At 31.9% G+C, this 14,942-nt stretch overlaps 2 protein-coding genes across 15 annotated transcripts in view; one reads left to right on the forward strand and one right to left on the reverse strand.

Annotated features, from left to right (window-relative positions):
• The first annotated feature begins 21 nt into the window (after nucleotides 1–21).
• Nucleotides 22–4,209, forward strand: LOC141450341 (pre-mRNA-splicing factor ISY1 homolog). Its single transcript, XM_074120682.1, has 7 exons — nucleotides 22–568; nucleotides 654–676; nucleotides 1,424–1,587; nucleotides 1,661–1,864; nucleotides 2,241–2,390; nucleotides 2,474–2,598; nucleotides 3,713–4,209. The coding sequence occupies exons 1-7, from the start codon at nucleotides 566–568 to the stop codon at nucleotides 4,007–4,009; spliced, it is 966 nt and encodes a 321-aa protein (XP_073976783.1). The 5' UTR covers nucleotides 22–565; the 3' UTR covers nucleotides 4,010–4,209.
• A 1,955-nt stretch (nucleotides 4,210–6,164) lies between these two features.
• Nucleotides 6,165–14,942, reverse strand: part of RhoGAP93B (MyTH4 and RhoGAP_KIAA1688 domain-containing protein RhoGAP93B) — a 34,564-nt gene continuing 25,786 nt past the window's right edge. For 11 of the 14 annotated variants that reach the window (XM_074120661.1, XM_074120659.1, XM_074120666.1 and 8 more), the window contains 7 exons: nucleotides 14,724–14,886; nucleotides 14,342–14,499; nucleotides 14,151–14,261; nucleotides 12,763–12,913; nucleotides 12,515–12,597; nucleotides 12,168–12,314; nucleotides 6,165–10,652 (listed from right to left, as the gene is read on the reverse strand). In XM_074120661.1, coding sequence (XP_073976762.1) covers nucleotides 12,203–12,314; nucleotides 12,515–12,597; nucleotides 12,763–12,913; nucleotides 14,151–14,261; nucleotides 14,342–14,499; nucleotides 14,724–14,886 — 778 coding nt within the window. In that variant the 3' untranslated portion in view covers nucleotides 6,165–10,652; nucleotides 12,168–12,202. Of the gene's footprint in view, nucleotides 11,041–12,167; nucleotides 12,315–12,514; nucleotides 12,598–12,762; nucleotides 12,914–14,150; nucleotides 14,262–14,341; nucleotides 14,500–14,723; nucleotides 14,887–14,942 lie in introns of all 14 variants that reach the window. The other 3 variants (XM_074120656.1, XM_074120655.1, XM_074120657.1) reach the window with 3 other exon arrangements.

Raw genomic sequence — 14,942 nt, forward strand, 5'->3', positions numbered from 1 at the left:
GGTGGTATAAAGAATAATGGTTATGAAGTAAATTTAAGTAGATGTCTTAGCCTTCCAGTGCTCAGAAAATTCAGGGAAAACCTCTATCTTGAGCAAAATTTTAAATTAAATATGTTCAACTAACTGTCCTAGCTTAAAAATTTGCAGATAAATGTTAAATAATGCCGGCAATAGTAAAGCACCCCTCCTATTCGAAAGGCTGTCAACCTTTGCCAATTTCAATAAACATAACATGTTATCAATACATGAAAATCTAATTTTCCTGGCAGTAACTCTAAATGCTTTTAAAAAATTAACAAAATTATTTTCATCAGTTATTATTAATAAGTTATTTTGAAAATGCATAATAAAGTGAGTTTTCATTTTTTTTTTTTTGTCACAGAATATACGGCAAATGTAACCTGATTTGACAACCTTCCTAATTTTTCTACACTGAAGAACGGTAGAAGCGTGATGCAGATTGCGAACCTGAAAGTACTAGCACACGACGTTTATTCAAAATGCTCAGAATTTAACGTAAAAATGTGACATAAGAGTAAATTGGGTAAACTGAATTTCAATAAGAATGGTAAATATTAAAATTAAACGCACCTTTTTATCAATAATTTTTTCATAAGTTTTTTAATTTATTTTAATGTTTTCTTTTGTTTTAGGCGAGAAACGCGGAGAAGGCCATGTAAGTACCTAATTTCTTAAGAAACATTTTGAGTATGAATTGACCTTGTTTCTTCGAGAGGTCGAGCTAAATTTTTTATTTCAACCAGATTGCATATCTGCATGATTGCGAACTTGTAAATGCTAGCATTCTTTGTTTTTGTTTATTCTGATAACTTGCATCCATTCCAAGATTATGTTTTTAAAATAGTGCACTAAGACCTACAATTTTCTCTTGTAGAGTCAGCTTGTTCAGCTCGCTTTTTGTACTCTTAAATTATGATCTCTGAAAAAGCATAAAGTCTAGTAGTGTTCTAGGAAGACTTCGCTCCTCCAACAACAACTGTTAGCTGGACAAATTGAGTCTTCCCTGAATAACAGCTCCGCATACTAGCAGGAGATGAAGTGGAGTCTATTCTTTCCCATACAGAGGTTGATTCATTAGGTCTTTGTAGAAAATGGTTTTCCATTAATGTTTAAATTGGTCACATATAAATTTCTTTTTACAATCACTTTATTTAAATATATTCACTAATGCTTATTATGTCCTTAACGTATTTAGCTTTTACTAGAAACCTTTTTTTATTATTTACTATCCACTATTCATATTTATTTTTTAAATTCATTTATGCTTTGAACCTTGAGGTTACCGTGCTCAGGCAGCATGTAGGGTGACTCGTATCTATTAAAAATATTGTGTACCCTGCATGTAAAAAGTGTGTTTTTTAAACATTTCGGGAATTTCTTTTGAGTTCCGATTTGCTATTAGGACCACTCTTGCTCGGTGGCGGGCGGCTCAGTTGGGCGAAGGCGATACTCAGAAACAAAGAAGACCGTTCTTGGCATCTGAATGTACAGATTTACCTCAAGCAGAAAAGTGGCGATTACAGATAATAAGGGAGATCGCTCGGAAGGTGTCTCAAATACAGAACGGTAATTGAATTTTGATTTAATTTTTTTTTAAAATTACATTTTCATTATATTATGATTTTGTATCTGTTTTTAGCTGGGTTAGGAGAATTCCGTATACGTGATTTGAACGATGAGATAAACAAGTTGTTACGGGAGAAAAGTCATTGGGAGGTTCAGATTAAAGAACTCGGTGGTCCTGATCATTCCAAGTCTGGACCAAAGATGTTGGATCATGATGGGAAGGAAGTTCCCGGAAACAGAGGGTACAAATACTTTGGTGCTGCTAGACAATTACCAGGTTAAATAGTTCAATAACGAATCTTAATTTTCATAGTGGCAACAAAAAATGTTTTTTACATAAATGGACTACAGCTCTACAGCTGTGTTACTCCTATTATTTCCGTTAATTGAAGAGGTAGTCGACAGGTTCAAATTAGAGCATGACTTCATTATCATGTTTAATTTGCGCCGCTCTTCAAGCCTAATATATTGGTATAAGTTAAATCAGACTGGATAATGTTTCTTTGTAAGTTTTGCACTGGGTTAGATCTTCCAGGTTTCTTAAAAAGTACCAAAATTTGTCCGTGGTATTTGCAAACAGGCGACATTTTTTACTCTCAGTAACACATTTTCTCAAGTCTGTTCGTTTAAGATTTTATTGATGGTATGTGCAGGAGTACGAGAACTATTTGAACAAGCTCCGCCACCACCTCCCCATAAGACCAGAGGAGAAATGATGCGAGAAGTAGATGCATCGTACTATGGCTACATGGACGACGAAGATGGACTTCTTATTCCTTTGGAAGAGGAACAGGAAAAATTAGGTAATTCGTTGTCCTCAAGGCGGATGCATATTATATTGCAATGAATATATATTAATGGTTTGCTGTATTAACAAATTTCGCAGCTGTTGCCAAGGCAGTTGCACATTGGACTATCAAAAAAGAAAAGAGTTTAAACAGCGAACAAATAGAAGAAGTAGAGGAAGAACCTGAAGAGGAAGAAGATATTTATAGAGTTTCAGGAGGGGAGGTATATTTAATTAATGATGTCTTTTACATATTAAAAAGTAGCGACTGGAACCTCAGCCTTATGTGGCCCGGAGCCTTCTCTAAGCTTTTGCGACCTCAGGGAAGCGATCGCTTGTCACACAAAATTCAGCACTAAACATTACAGTAAATTAGACTTCTTAGAAGACGATCTCTGAGTTGATGCCTCTGTTTGTCGGTCTAGTTACTACTTTTGCTTTCAATTCTTGAAGATAATAGTGCTCACAGATTCCTTTTTCTCATAATTAAATCAAGCTTTAAATGTACCAAACTATTATCTGAAGTCTCTCTCCTTTTGCCAAACCGAATTTTCTTATTTAGTACGTCACTCTAATGCTGCCTCAGGAGTCCTCAATTCTTTTGTCTGTTAAACCCTAATATGCCATTCCGATGGGCGTACTCTCATAAATTAACCGAAAAAAAGCTGGAGTTCTCACATCTCAAACTAGCGATTGCAACGCAGTCATAATATTTAGAGATAGTTCCTCTCCGCTCAGGGAATGAAAGAACCCATAGCAGGGCCCTTCAGAGGGTTTTTCTGAGCCTGTGTGGCCTTTAAAAAGACAAATGGCCAGATTAAATCGGCATGGGACCTCAGTCTGCTCCCGGACAAGACCTGAGACTAGGGACTAGTGGGTCCTAAGGGAGAGTGCCGTTTGTCTTTAGTGCCTCATTGGCATTGGTTGGTTTTAAGCTAGTACCTCTTCAGCCTAATGATTCAAGAGCCGTTTTTGGAGGATTCCTTGGAACATCCACCATGCTACGTGCTCCGAGTATGTAGACCTTGCCTAGAGACTTAAGATGGTCCGCCCTAGATAGCACAAAATTGGTAAGCAGGCATCGAAGAATTGAAACTCAAGCTTAAAAAAGTCCCTGCTTCCTTTTCATTGCCCCATTAAGGAGGAAAATTCACAAGAGTTAAGTAGTTCCCGCCAAAATTGATGAAATCTTAGCTGAAAAGAATCGAGATTTTTCTCTATTTCTTTTAGATGCTAAATAAATTTTTAAAACAAATAAATCGGCATCATCTAATACTTTTTTTTTTTTATTAAAATTGGGATTCTTTTCATTTTTTATCACGTTTGCTGTCGTTTCAGGAATCGGAAGATTCTGACACTGAAATTACAGCCAAGACTCTGGCATCATTTAAAGCTCACGTACCTGTACCTACCCAGAAGGAAGTGGAAGAAGCCATATTAGAACGTAAGAAACAAGAACTGTTAGCAAGATTCGTTCCTGATTTTGATGCAATGGACTATGAAAATGATAATAATAATGAAGTTGATAGTGTAAACGAAACTGTTAATGAAAATGAACAGAATGGTGAAAGTTTGGAGCAGAAAGAAGAAAAAGAAGAGCAGAATGATGAAGATGAAAAAATGTGTGAAAAATGAAAGGCAAACGGTTATAATGTTGTGATCTGTAAAATTATGTTTGGTCAATAGTTCTTTGTTAAGAAAAAGGATATTATACATCTGTAAATTATGTTGTAAGATAGTTTATTACCTTGCATTTGATGTAAATTTTAAATACCTAGAAGTTTTGAATACATTTTCTTCGAGTTTCTATTTGACTGCGTCAAATATTGAAAAGATTTTGTGATGACTTTATATTGTTTTCCAAAACTTAAGTACCTTTCCTTTAATTTCTCCGTTTGTGTACTTACTACAATTTCATCACATCTTAATGGCTTACTGTTTCCAATTTCATATCGCCTGCTTTCCTGTTCTATTTGCTTACGAGTTTAAGCGGAAACCTTTAAAAATTAAGACCTTCAATTTACATTTTTCTTTATCAGCAACTTATAATCCCATTCTAATTTCCCGTATTCCAATGCTGAAATAAATATGATGGAGCTCAGAGATACATCTTTTGTTCACTGCAGATATAGCGTGTTATTACATACACAATGCCCTAAATAAAACCTCGCTCATCATTTTCTCTGATGCCCTTCAATTTTAAATTTTCTAAATGATCAATGTGATGTAAAACGGTAGGCATTCTTTGTAGTAATAACGCATGCGGTAAAGTATAAGAACACGGGATTAGGGAAGACGTTTTTTCTGTAACCTAAAAATAATAATAATAAACTTTGCATATACTTCACCCGATCGAGTATATTCAGGCAAAATTTTAAATGAAAAAATTAGTGCACTACCTTCTGTGAATTGCAGTTTGAAGATGAATACCAAATGACTGAGGAGATCGTCTAGAATTTATAATGCAAAAACATGCAAGTGTGAAGGAAGGGCATTATTGAAACTACACATGTGATCATTTATGTTGAATCAAACAGCAGTATGAGCTCCAATATCAACAATAAAATACCTGCAGTTTAAAAACAAGAAGGATGAATGAATCGGTGATTAAGTTTCCAGCCACCCGCTGTTGTCACTTTTCTTACAGCTATAAATATAGTAATAAATGCTGATTCTCATCCATGCTTAGATGTGCTTAGCAGGCAAACAGCGTAAGTGAAATTCCGTAAACATCTCGAAGACGAGAACTGGGTCCATTTTAGGAACGTCTAGAGGCGAGACCCGCAAAGCCAAGATGTATAATGAATGGTACTGGAATCGATATTTATTCTAGGCCTTGGATTTTGGTTATTATTTAATGTAAATTCAAATGAAATACGTTTGCTAATCAACATGCCTGCGACACTAATTAAGTAGCTAAAAATATAAGCATCATATGTGGGAGTATACATCTGTTGAAAGAAAACTAAGGGACCGTTAGCAAACTAAGTCATGAACGAACATCATACCTCTTGGACACCAAATTGGAATTCAAAAACTTGTGCTTCTTGTGATAATAGGATAATTGGACTGATTTAACCAAGGTCTAATCATTGGTCCTGCGTAAGGGATTAATAAATTCATAGAGAAACAACCTCGCTGCTTGTTAAGCTTCCCAGAGGAAGCCCGTAATTCTCGATCATAATCTGTTTCCACCTGTATGCATTTCTTAAGATAACAAATATAAATCTCTCGCAACCACCTATCAACAGTCACTTCAAATTCCTCATGGGGATTTTAACTTGAGCAACCTCCTAAAAATTATGAAGTCTGACTGCATCCGCACTAAGTTACCTAGATAATTCGTATACAAAACTATACGTTACTTCCCCTGCGAAGCATTACATAAGTAACTGGTCCACTTAATATGTGCTACTTGTAAAACTACAGTTATTGGGTTCTTCTTCCGCCATCTTTATGGGGCCCTGAATCGCACAAGAATATACTGATGGTCGCACCGATTCTGTTTAAATGTTCAGTCTTCAGCCTGAACGCGGCTACAAATCAGTTAAGTATTTTCTCAGTGACCAAACACTCCCAAATTTTCCTTTCGTTCTTAGTGCCTGGACTTATTCATTATGGCCAGACTTTATCTGAATACTGAATGTATGAGGCTTACACAAGGCACTAGATTGAGTGAAATCTAAATTCAGAGGGAATCTTTAGAGATTTTTACATAAAGGAAAAAATAAAAAATAAATTAATGTAATTGATTATTATTATAATAGATACCAAATGTAAAAACTTAATATTACTTTTAAAATACAAAATAACATTTATTGTAAAAAAAGAGAACAAAAAATGAACAACAAAAAGTTTTTTAAAGAATATTTTAATTTAATTGGCATTTTGCATTGTTAGAAAAAAATAAAATTAAATAATTGCAAGGCGGCGGAGGTGACTTCAATTTATTTAAGATCAATTTAATCTTAAATTATAATATTTTTTTTTATAAAAAAAAAAAGGATACATATAATAATATTATGTACAATTATATAAATAATATCTAAAAGAAAAGTCTGCTTTCTTTTCACTTTTTTTTTAGTTGTTTTGTTTTAATATCCCTTTGAGTCATTATTATTTTCATAAATATATATATATATATTTTTAAAAAAATCTGTCTCTAGCTGACTGGTAACTTGCTAAACACTAGATTCACACTTGTTTTTATTTAAATATAAAGTACAAATCTATACAAAAAAAAAAATTAAATAAAAAAATATTGAACGCGAGGGGGTTATTGTTTAATCTAGTAATTTATTTTGGCACAAATAATCGACTTTACAAACTTGGGTGCAAATAAAATTATTTTGTACAGAACGAAATTAAAGAACAAATATAAAAAGGAAGCCCCTCCCATAATAAAGATTTTGCCGTGTAGATGTACGTTTTATGCGCAGAAGAAGCCACTACCTACATAAAAAAAGAAGAAAAATAAAGCATAAATTGTGAGGAAAAAGTACATTATAATGTGCTGATTCACAATAAATTGTTTGCTAATTTTTGTTTTAGACATTTGAAAGAAAAAATTATATATTTTAAAAATATATAAAAGTATTAAACTAACTTTTTTATTACGCATTGAATGACGGAGATGAATGGGCTACTATAATTGTTCACTTCATTCAATTTAACCCTTACTAAAAAACAAAATATGATTACTCCTAAAAACCTACAATTTACTAAAATATTACGGCGTTTTTTATTTTTTATTGAATTAGCCTAAAATTTGTAATTTTATTTAACCTATTTTAGTCTTTTTTTTATCAAAAAAATAATAATTAAAATTAATATTTTCTGATTATTTAGTAAACAATTTTCACATATAAACAAAAGAATGCTGCTGTACCAAGGTGTTGCCCAAAAAAGTTACCTAAATACAATTTAGAAACCAGCGTACAATAATCAAGTAATTCTAATAATAATAATAATAAACTCTTTAACTAACGGAAGTGGGAAGCTTAAGATTTACGGTTAAGCGCAGTGGAATCCACAAAGGGGATGACGTGCTTTAATTCTTTTGTGCTCAAACGATTCTTATTCGTCTCTGATAGTTCAAGTAAGAATAACACGCAATAGAAACTTTTTAGACTATTTATTTTATTTCTCCTACGTTTTCGAAAAATGCAAAGTAAAGTGTACATTCATGGAATATTAGAACACTTTCAATGTAATCTACTTTCATAATCGTCGAAGACTAGCAATACTAGCAGAAAATGACAGAAATCACCACTCTAATCCAACGCGGAGATCGCCAACATATCGCTAAACCGTTGAGAAAAAAAAAATGGATAATTCGAAAGAAAATGAGAAAAATGAAGTGGTGACATCGTTGTATGGTAGGGGGTATTCATTCTTCGGGGGCTCGATGTCTTTACTGGGAACTTGCTAATCAACAGTTGCAGTGGCACTCCGCATTCTAAATGGTCCTGCATGCATAGCCTATCAACATTTTTCTCACCACGATTTAATAAGTAGAAAGAATGATTACTGAGGAAACTGTAATAGATATTTTAGGTCGCAGTGGGTTTTTGATATTACAGCAATTCCTTACACATTTAAGTCTAGGACGGAAGCCCCTAACAAATTTAACAAAAAATGTCAGCAAACCAAATGAGCTTCTCAAAGTCAATGAGAAGAGCAAATTATTATTATTAGTTTCATAAATAAAGAAATATTGAGAAATATGTTTGCAGTATTAATTAGAATAATTTCTTTCGAAACTATATTAACATTTTTTTTTTTTTTTAAGGTTATAGTACCTTCAAATTTTAGTTAATATTGACTATTTTCGATCACCAGTTAAAAAGGAATAATCCTTTTATTCATAAAGTCCATATTTCAGTTGTAGAGATTGTTAAAAAAATAAAATAAAATCATAACAAAAATTTAGTCTCATAAATAATGAGATAATATGACTGATCACGTGTAAATGTGCCAAAAAATACCTACCAGTGAGGGAACTTGTGAACTTGGGAGAAAATTAGACAATGAACGATCCGGACATTAAGAATATATTAAAGAAATGTAGAAAACATGGTGATATCAGAAAATTAACAGAAGGATGTTAATTGTGTTTAAAAATATCTATCAAGGATTTCCCTTAAAATACAGAGGTTAAACATAGAAGGGTGAGGGAGAAGTGAACAAAAAAAAAATACTGAAAATGCTTAAAAGGTATTAAAAAATGGGTAATATAAAAAAATAAGAAATGACTCTAAATTTCAATCATCTCATCAGGAAACTCGATAGGGCAAAGTTTCTGGCCAAACCCAAAACGGTACAAGCACGTTTAAGGCAACTACATAAACTTAAATTAGAAAATATTTATTCGAAAGAATCCGTTCCAATAACTTGGACTTTTTATTTAACATTCAAATTCAAATTTACTTTTAAATTTCCCTATTTCATGTTGCAATTTATCTTCTTTTCTGCAACAAGAAATATCCTCCAGTTCTTTCTGAAAACTGAGTTCTGTAGCCTCAAGTGAATACACATTTCCCGAAATTACCTAACTTATATTTCTTAACAAAACAACAGACTGATGCTGAAAATAGGAAAGGGATAGAAAAATAATAATACGTAATAATAAATAAATAAACATTAAAATGATAAATGAAAACTGTAAGAGTAGTGCAGATAAATGAATAAACCTAAAAGATACAAAACAGATCAAACAAAACTTGACGTACTCACTTCAAATTTTTTTTAAAGTTACAGGGATTTTCCCAATTGCAAAGATTATTAAATTCCTATCGACCATGCTTTAGACAGTACTATTAAAGATTATTCGTTTAAGGAATTAAGAACATCAGAATAAGCGCTCTCAATGCCCAGCTGTTGTAAGAGAATCATGTGACAATAAATGAGTAAAACACGGAACTAAGTCTGTGCGCAATAAAAAGCAGTGGCTGCACAATCTATTTTCTAAGTTTACTGCACAATAATAAATGACAGTGACTACACTAGAGAAGCTGTTACGAGGGATATTTGACGAGCCGTGAGACTATAGATTAATGAGCTGATGTTACCTGGACGAAAATCTATTTATTTACACGTTTTCATTCATATCATTAAAGTATTATTATTATTATTATTATGATTTTTTTTTTTTTTTTGAAGTAATATAAATGATCAGCAAAATATGTGTATCACCAGTTACGAAAAGTACATTTTCCTAAAACTATTTTCAAGAAATAGGTTTAGCGGTAAATTATAATTAAAATTTTACAATTAACAAAAGATGGTTTAAATCACAAAAATTGAGATAAAATATGTGTGAAATACATTATTTCAAACTTCATTTTTTGAAAACCAAAATTTTAACAAAATTATTTTCTACAGATATTATTTACAACTTTTACTTTGTAGTATTTTTGTTTTTTTAGCAACTTCCTTAAGACACTGCAGCATTTATTTTGCATTTTTCAAAAGTAAAAATTTAAAAAAAAGAATGCCAATAAAAAGCACATAAAAGATTTTCCTTCTTTTTTATAAATACATTAGTTATAAATAAAATTAATAAAAATGTTTTGTTTTCTCGATTTTACTTAAAATCAAAAACCTCAACATTTTCCCCTCTTTTTCTTTCTTCATTCGCCAAAAATTGAAAATATTTTTCATATAAACACTCCAACAATTACAATAATTGTTTGTTTTTACAACCTTAACAAGTTTATGCAAAAGATTTCTTTTTAAAACAAATGCATTACCATAATATTTTTCATTTTATTTCTATGTTATCCACTTCAACATATTTTAGGAAACATTTGAATTTTAATTTATTCTTAAAAATCTTATATATAAATTTTCTTTTAGTATCATTATTTAAATAATTTCATCGTTTAAAACGCATGAAACACGCCTAATTTATTTACAAAAGCTTATTTTATTTGTTTACTCTTCTATTTTTCCCCTTAATAATAAACCTTGAGAAGTTTCATATACAAAAAAAGCTAATAATTATATTTATATAATTTCCCGTTCAAAGGGAGTTATGAAGCGACCAACAGCCTCACATGACACTTCTTTACGATTTCCCCAAAAATCGGATAGAAGAAATTAATTAAACAGCGTTCTTTATGACGTAACGTTCTTAAAATTTATAAACCGACTTTTCTTTTCTCTCTCTTCCTCTAATTTGCTTTTAAAAGTACTTAGAAAAACGATGTTACTTAAATCTAAAATAACTTTGGTATTTTGCTAGACTTTTGGGTTGTTCATTTGCACCTCTTGTAATCTAAAAAAGATTTGTTGAAATAATTAATAAAAAATATATATACGGGGTGTTAGCATAAGAATACCGTTACTTCGGGAAACGATCCTGGGCTTCGAGAAAATATAATAGCAAATTTAACAGGATTAAAATTGTCTTTCATAGAGTATTTTCCAAAACACAAATGATTATTGAATTTCAAACCCCTTCTAGAATTAGAATTGCTCAATAGATGCTTATATCACAAACCTAATATTTCCATAATAAAACAGGGAACATTTGCCCTTAACTGATTTAAATAAAGTAAATAACATTACGTTCAATATATTTAGAAATTCACAAAATTTATTTCAAAGTGTTGGTCAACAATATTTCGATAAATTCATTTCTTTTCAAGTTATAAGAATTCTTTCTGAAATAAGATTGGGTGGCCCTTATGTTATTAAATTTAAACTCAATAATGTAATTTTACAATCAAACCAAAGATAATTGCTTAATGTGTAATAAGAACGAGCCGGAAACATTAATTGTTTATCAGCTGCCCAGTCTATGAAAGCATTAGAATCCCACTCCATATAAACAAACATAACAATCCTAAAGAAGAACTCTGTAAATTAGTTAATAATTTTGAAGAGAAAAATATGTAGGCAATTTTTTATTGTTTAAAAAAAGTTTTAAAACTAAGATTTTGCAATTTACAACATGAACTTGAACTCCTTTGTATCAGATACATTGTATCTCCATACAAATAAAGATAAGAATAATAAAATAACACACTCGGAATAACCAATTTCACGAAATACAATCATTTTTACGAAGTGGTACATGATGATTTAGCACGTGGCGCCAGCCAAAAAAGGTTGAGAAACGCTGTTCTAGAGGAAGGCCTGATTATGGATTCGTTCTCACATATAAGACCCAATTCATTTACATATTTACACTTCTCAGAGTAATATTTACGAAAACTACGCGGCCATAATGTTACTATGGATTAGTCACAAATATCATTCGCATATTGATTTATATTCGGATATCAGGATGAATTGTTCTTTCCAATTTGCATATACTAAAAGAAAAAAGTAAAGTAATTGCCTATTTTTTCAGAAGAAGATTAACGTTGAACTACCAATTAGGTATCGTGGACGAGAGCGGAAGCCCATACTTTACTATAAACAATTTTTTCTAACAAATTAAAAGCAGTTGCGGTAACAAAAAGAAATACGCGGGAATCGAACTGGAAATCGAATCCACGCTCAACCAACACCCGCCCCTATTTGTATGTAATACAGGGCTGAGGATATATATACCCCAGGGGTAATCTGTGGTCCATGAATTTTATCATTTACTCCTAGTTATGTAATCCTTTCAAGCATTAATTTTAAAATATTAATAACAAAAGGTTGTCGCAGATCTTAGAGAAGACTTAGAGAGCACCCACACTGCAAGGCTTTAGCTTTGCTGAATGTAGAAGGTCCTTTACTTATACTAATAAAAGACATTAATAAAAATATACTACAAGATAACAGAAAATTCACTTACACGTTTGGAGCAATAATTGACAAAATAGGCTATCATTAAAGTATGCCCGTCATGAAAGCTGTGTCCATATTAAGTATAAGGGTGCGAATGAACGCCATTTCCTTTCGGGCATTTTCGTACATTATTCTGGGTTCTTGACAGTAACACCTACAAAATTTACCATGTACATGTAAATTTACACATTATCTAAATTTTCGTTTTTGTTTCAATTTTAGGTGTCTCTACATTTAAATCCTTTTCTCTGTTTGTTTGTAAGCTTATTATTATTGAGGAATTGATTCCCTAGAGGATAGATAGATCTAGGATTAGTAGGTAGTGGCAAACGCCAATTTAAGGAAAAAAATTACCTCAGACAATTAGGGGCCATAACCATCGCGAGATTACTTGCATCCATCTTTGTTACGGCCACCACTTCCGGTCGAGCAAATATCTAAAATACAAAATGTACTTAAAAACTTACAGCAGTTTATAGTGATAATAGAATAGTTGTTCTTTAAAAGAATATTAACTCCAACGATGAAAGAATAAACTACTTATCCCTAATTCCACAATTTTTTTAAACAAATATTCTTTTTTTCTATATTTTGAAACTTACTTGAAGGAAACGTATAAGATAGGCAAGCACCATTTTGTTAAGATGCGGTAAATTGTCAACGATCGCTGCCGCCTGTTCTGCATCATCGTGGCAACTAATACAGTCTTCATATAAAGAATCTGGTATCAGAGGTTCATACAATTCTCTATACCTGTCAAAAAAATAAAATAAAAGATGAAAATCTGATATAAACAACATAGGCAAAGTCATAGAATTACTCTTATTAAATGCTATTACATTATTCCTGACAAATATACCTCGCGCATGAAATTTACTCAACTTAAAAAATGTTCAAATACCAATAAATAAAGATATAAATACAGGTTTTGGCATGACACTGACTGGAATGGAGATAATACATTTTCTGGTACTCCATCTGACATCCCCTCAGAGAATCAGAGCTGGTTAAGACCATCTAAATTTAACCCCAACTCAACATCAGATGTCTGGGATACATTCACATGGCTTTCTTCTATCAGAATTCACTTGATAAAATTTTCTTGAAAAAAAATGTGTACGACCAAGACACTGAAAAGTACAAAATTTATCCTCGACTGTTGTTTTTTTTTTTTTTTTTTTTTTTTTTTTTTTTTTTTTTTTTTTTTTTTTTTTTTTTTTTTTTTTTTTTTTGGTAGAGATAAAAAGGTCCCCTGGTAGTCCCATTCTAAACATCAAATTTGAATTTTCTACGATTTTTCGTTTTCTAGCTGTGCTGCTAACTCAAAAAAGACACACACACATAGCAATGTATGAAAAAATTAATGAAGGCCAGAAGACCTCAAAAATGTATATTTCGATGAATGCGAATGCTTCTTTTATAAGTAGAATGAGAAGAATTTAAAACATGCGCAATAAGAGTACTCCACTTTTAAGAGAAATGTTCTTTAGAGCCTAAATTGAACAAATATTGATCGAATTATCAAATAAAATATTAAAATATTGGTCACGAATTCTTAAATTTAGAAATCTAGAACTAAGGCAGACTAGCTATGACTTTCCGGAAATAGATAAATCGCCAATATCTTTCTGTAGGTAATCCAGAAAAATGGTGTAGATAGATGTTTGTTACGACATTCTTTGCAGAAAGTTTGTGAGAAATGGAACTGCCCGAGAGAAAGAACCCCAAAACGCAGGAACCTTAAAAAAGTGGCTCTTTTGGTTGCACACATGTGATTGAAAATCTTATGTTCAGTACTCTGTTAGGTGTGGGAGGGAAAATAAATAGAATGGCGCTTTTTTGTATGTCTCTCTAAGAACACTTTTACTGACAACTCTTACACAAGAAACACCGTTCAGTAGCTGAGCCGCGTAGAGAGGATGGAAGATAAGAGAAATGTTAAGAAAACAGCTTTACTAGTTACAAATTATGAAAAACCCCCCCGTCTTACCATAATTTCAAAAGAGAAGCTGGGGTGTGGGCGTCAGTGTATTCTGTAGGTCGTTCCCACCTGTCTAATTGCTGTTTAAGGCTTGTCACTTCATCAACATCGGCAGACACCCTATTTTTAACATCAATTTTTAAATAAATAATTTGCATTTGGTTATCTTAAAAAAAACTAAGAAAGTCCATCAACAATACCTGAATATTCCTTCTGTATGCGTTCCTTGCAATCTCAACACTTCGTCCGAAAGTGTTGTTTGTACCCACGGAAGTTTATAATGAGGAAACCTTCCTTTTTGTAAAGCCATAACCTCTTCTAAAGTAGAACCAAACATACTCGGACGAAATATTTGCATCTATAATAAAACGGAAAGGAAGTAAAACCTATTTTTTCTGGCGGGCATTACATCCAACTACCAAATTAGTAAATGTACTTTACTTTAAATTTCTTGTGTTAACTATTAAATAATAATAACGGAAAGTAATTCGAATCATTAACATCCACTTACAGTTATTGTCAACAATTAAAATCTATCAATATTATTAATAGTCTGGTTTGTAATATAAAAGACATACATACCCTGGCTTGTTCAATTTCTTCCAAAGTTGGTTTCCTTATAGCTCTTTTACCAGTAGCTCCAATTCTCTGTAACCTTTTGCAAGCAACGCTGGCATAATGACTTACTTGAACATGTATCGGCCACTTTCCAACTTCTGGAAAGTCATAACTAGGATCTCTATGTCTGTTAAAAAATATAAACTTTACTATGGACTAAATTAAAACTTTACAAAAAAATAT

This window comes from Rhodnius prolixus, unplaced genomic scaffold (genome assembly GCF_049639745.1).
Source record: "Rhodnius prolixus isolate KJV_2025 unplaced genomic scaffold, Rpr scaffold_2, whole genome shotgun sequence".
NCBI classification, from domain to species: Eukaryota; Metazoa; Arthropoda; class Insecta; order Hemiptera; family Reduviidae; genus Rhodnius; species Rhodnius prolixus.

Coding starts and splice junctions, on each gene's coding strand:
- LOC141450341 (XM_074120682.1), top strand. Junction 677..1,423: donor AGAAACGCGGAGAAGGCCAT/GTAAGTACCTAA, acceptor ATTTGCTATTAG/GACCACTCTTGCTCGGTGGC. Junction 1,588..1,660: donor GGTGTCTCAAATACAGAACG/GTAATTGAATTT, acceptor ATCTGTTTTTAG/CTGGGTTAGGAGAATTCCGT.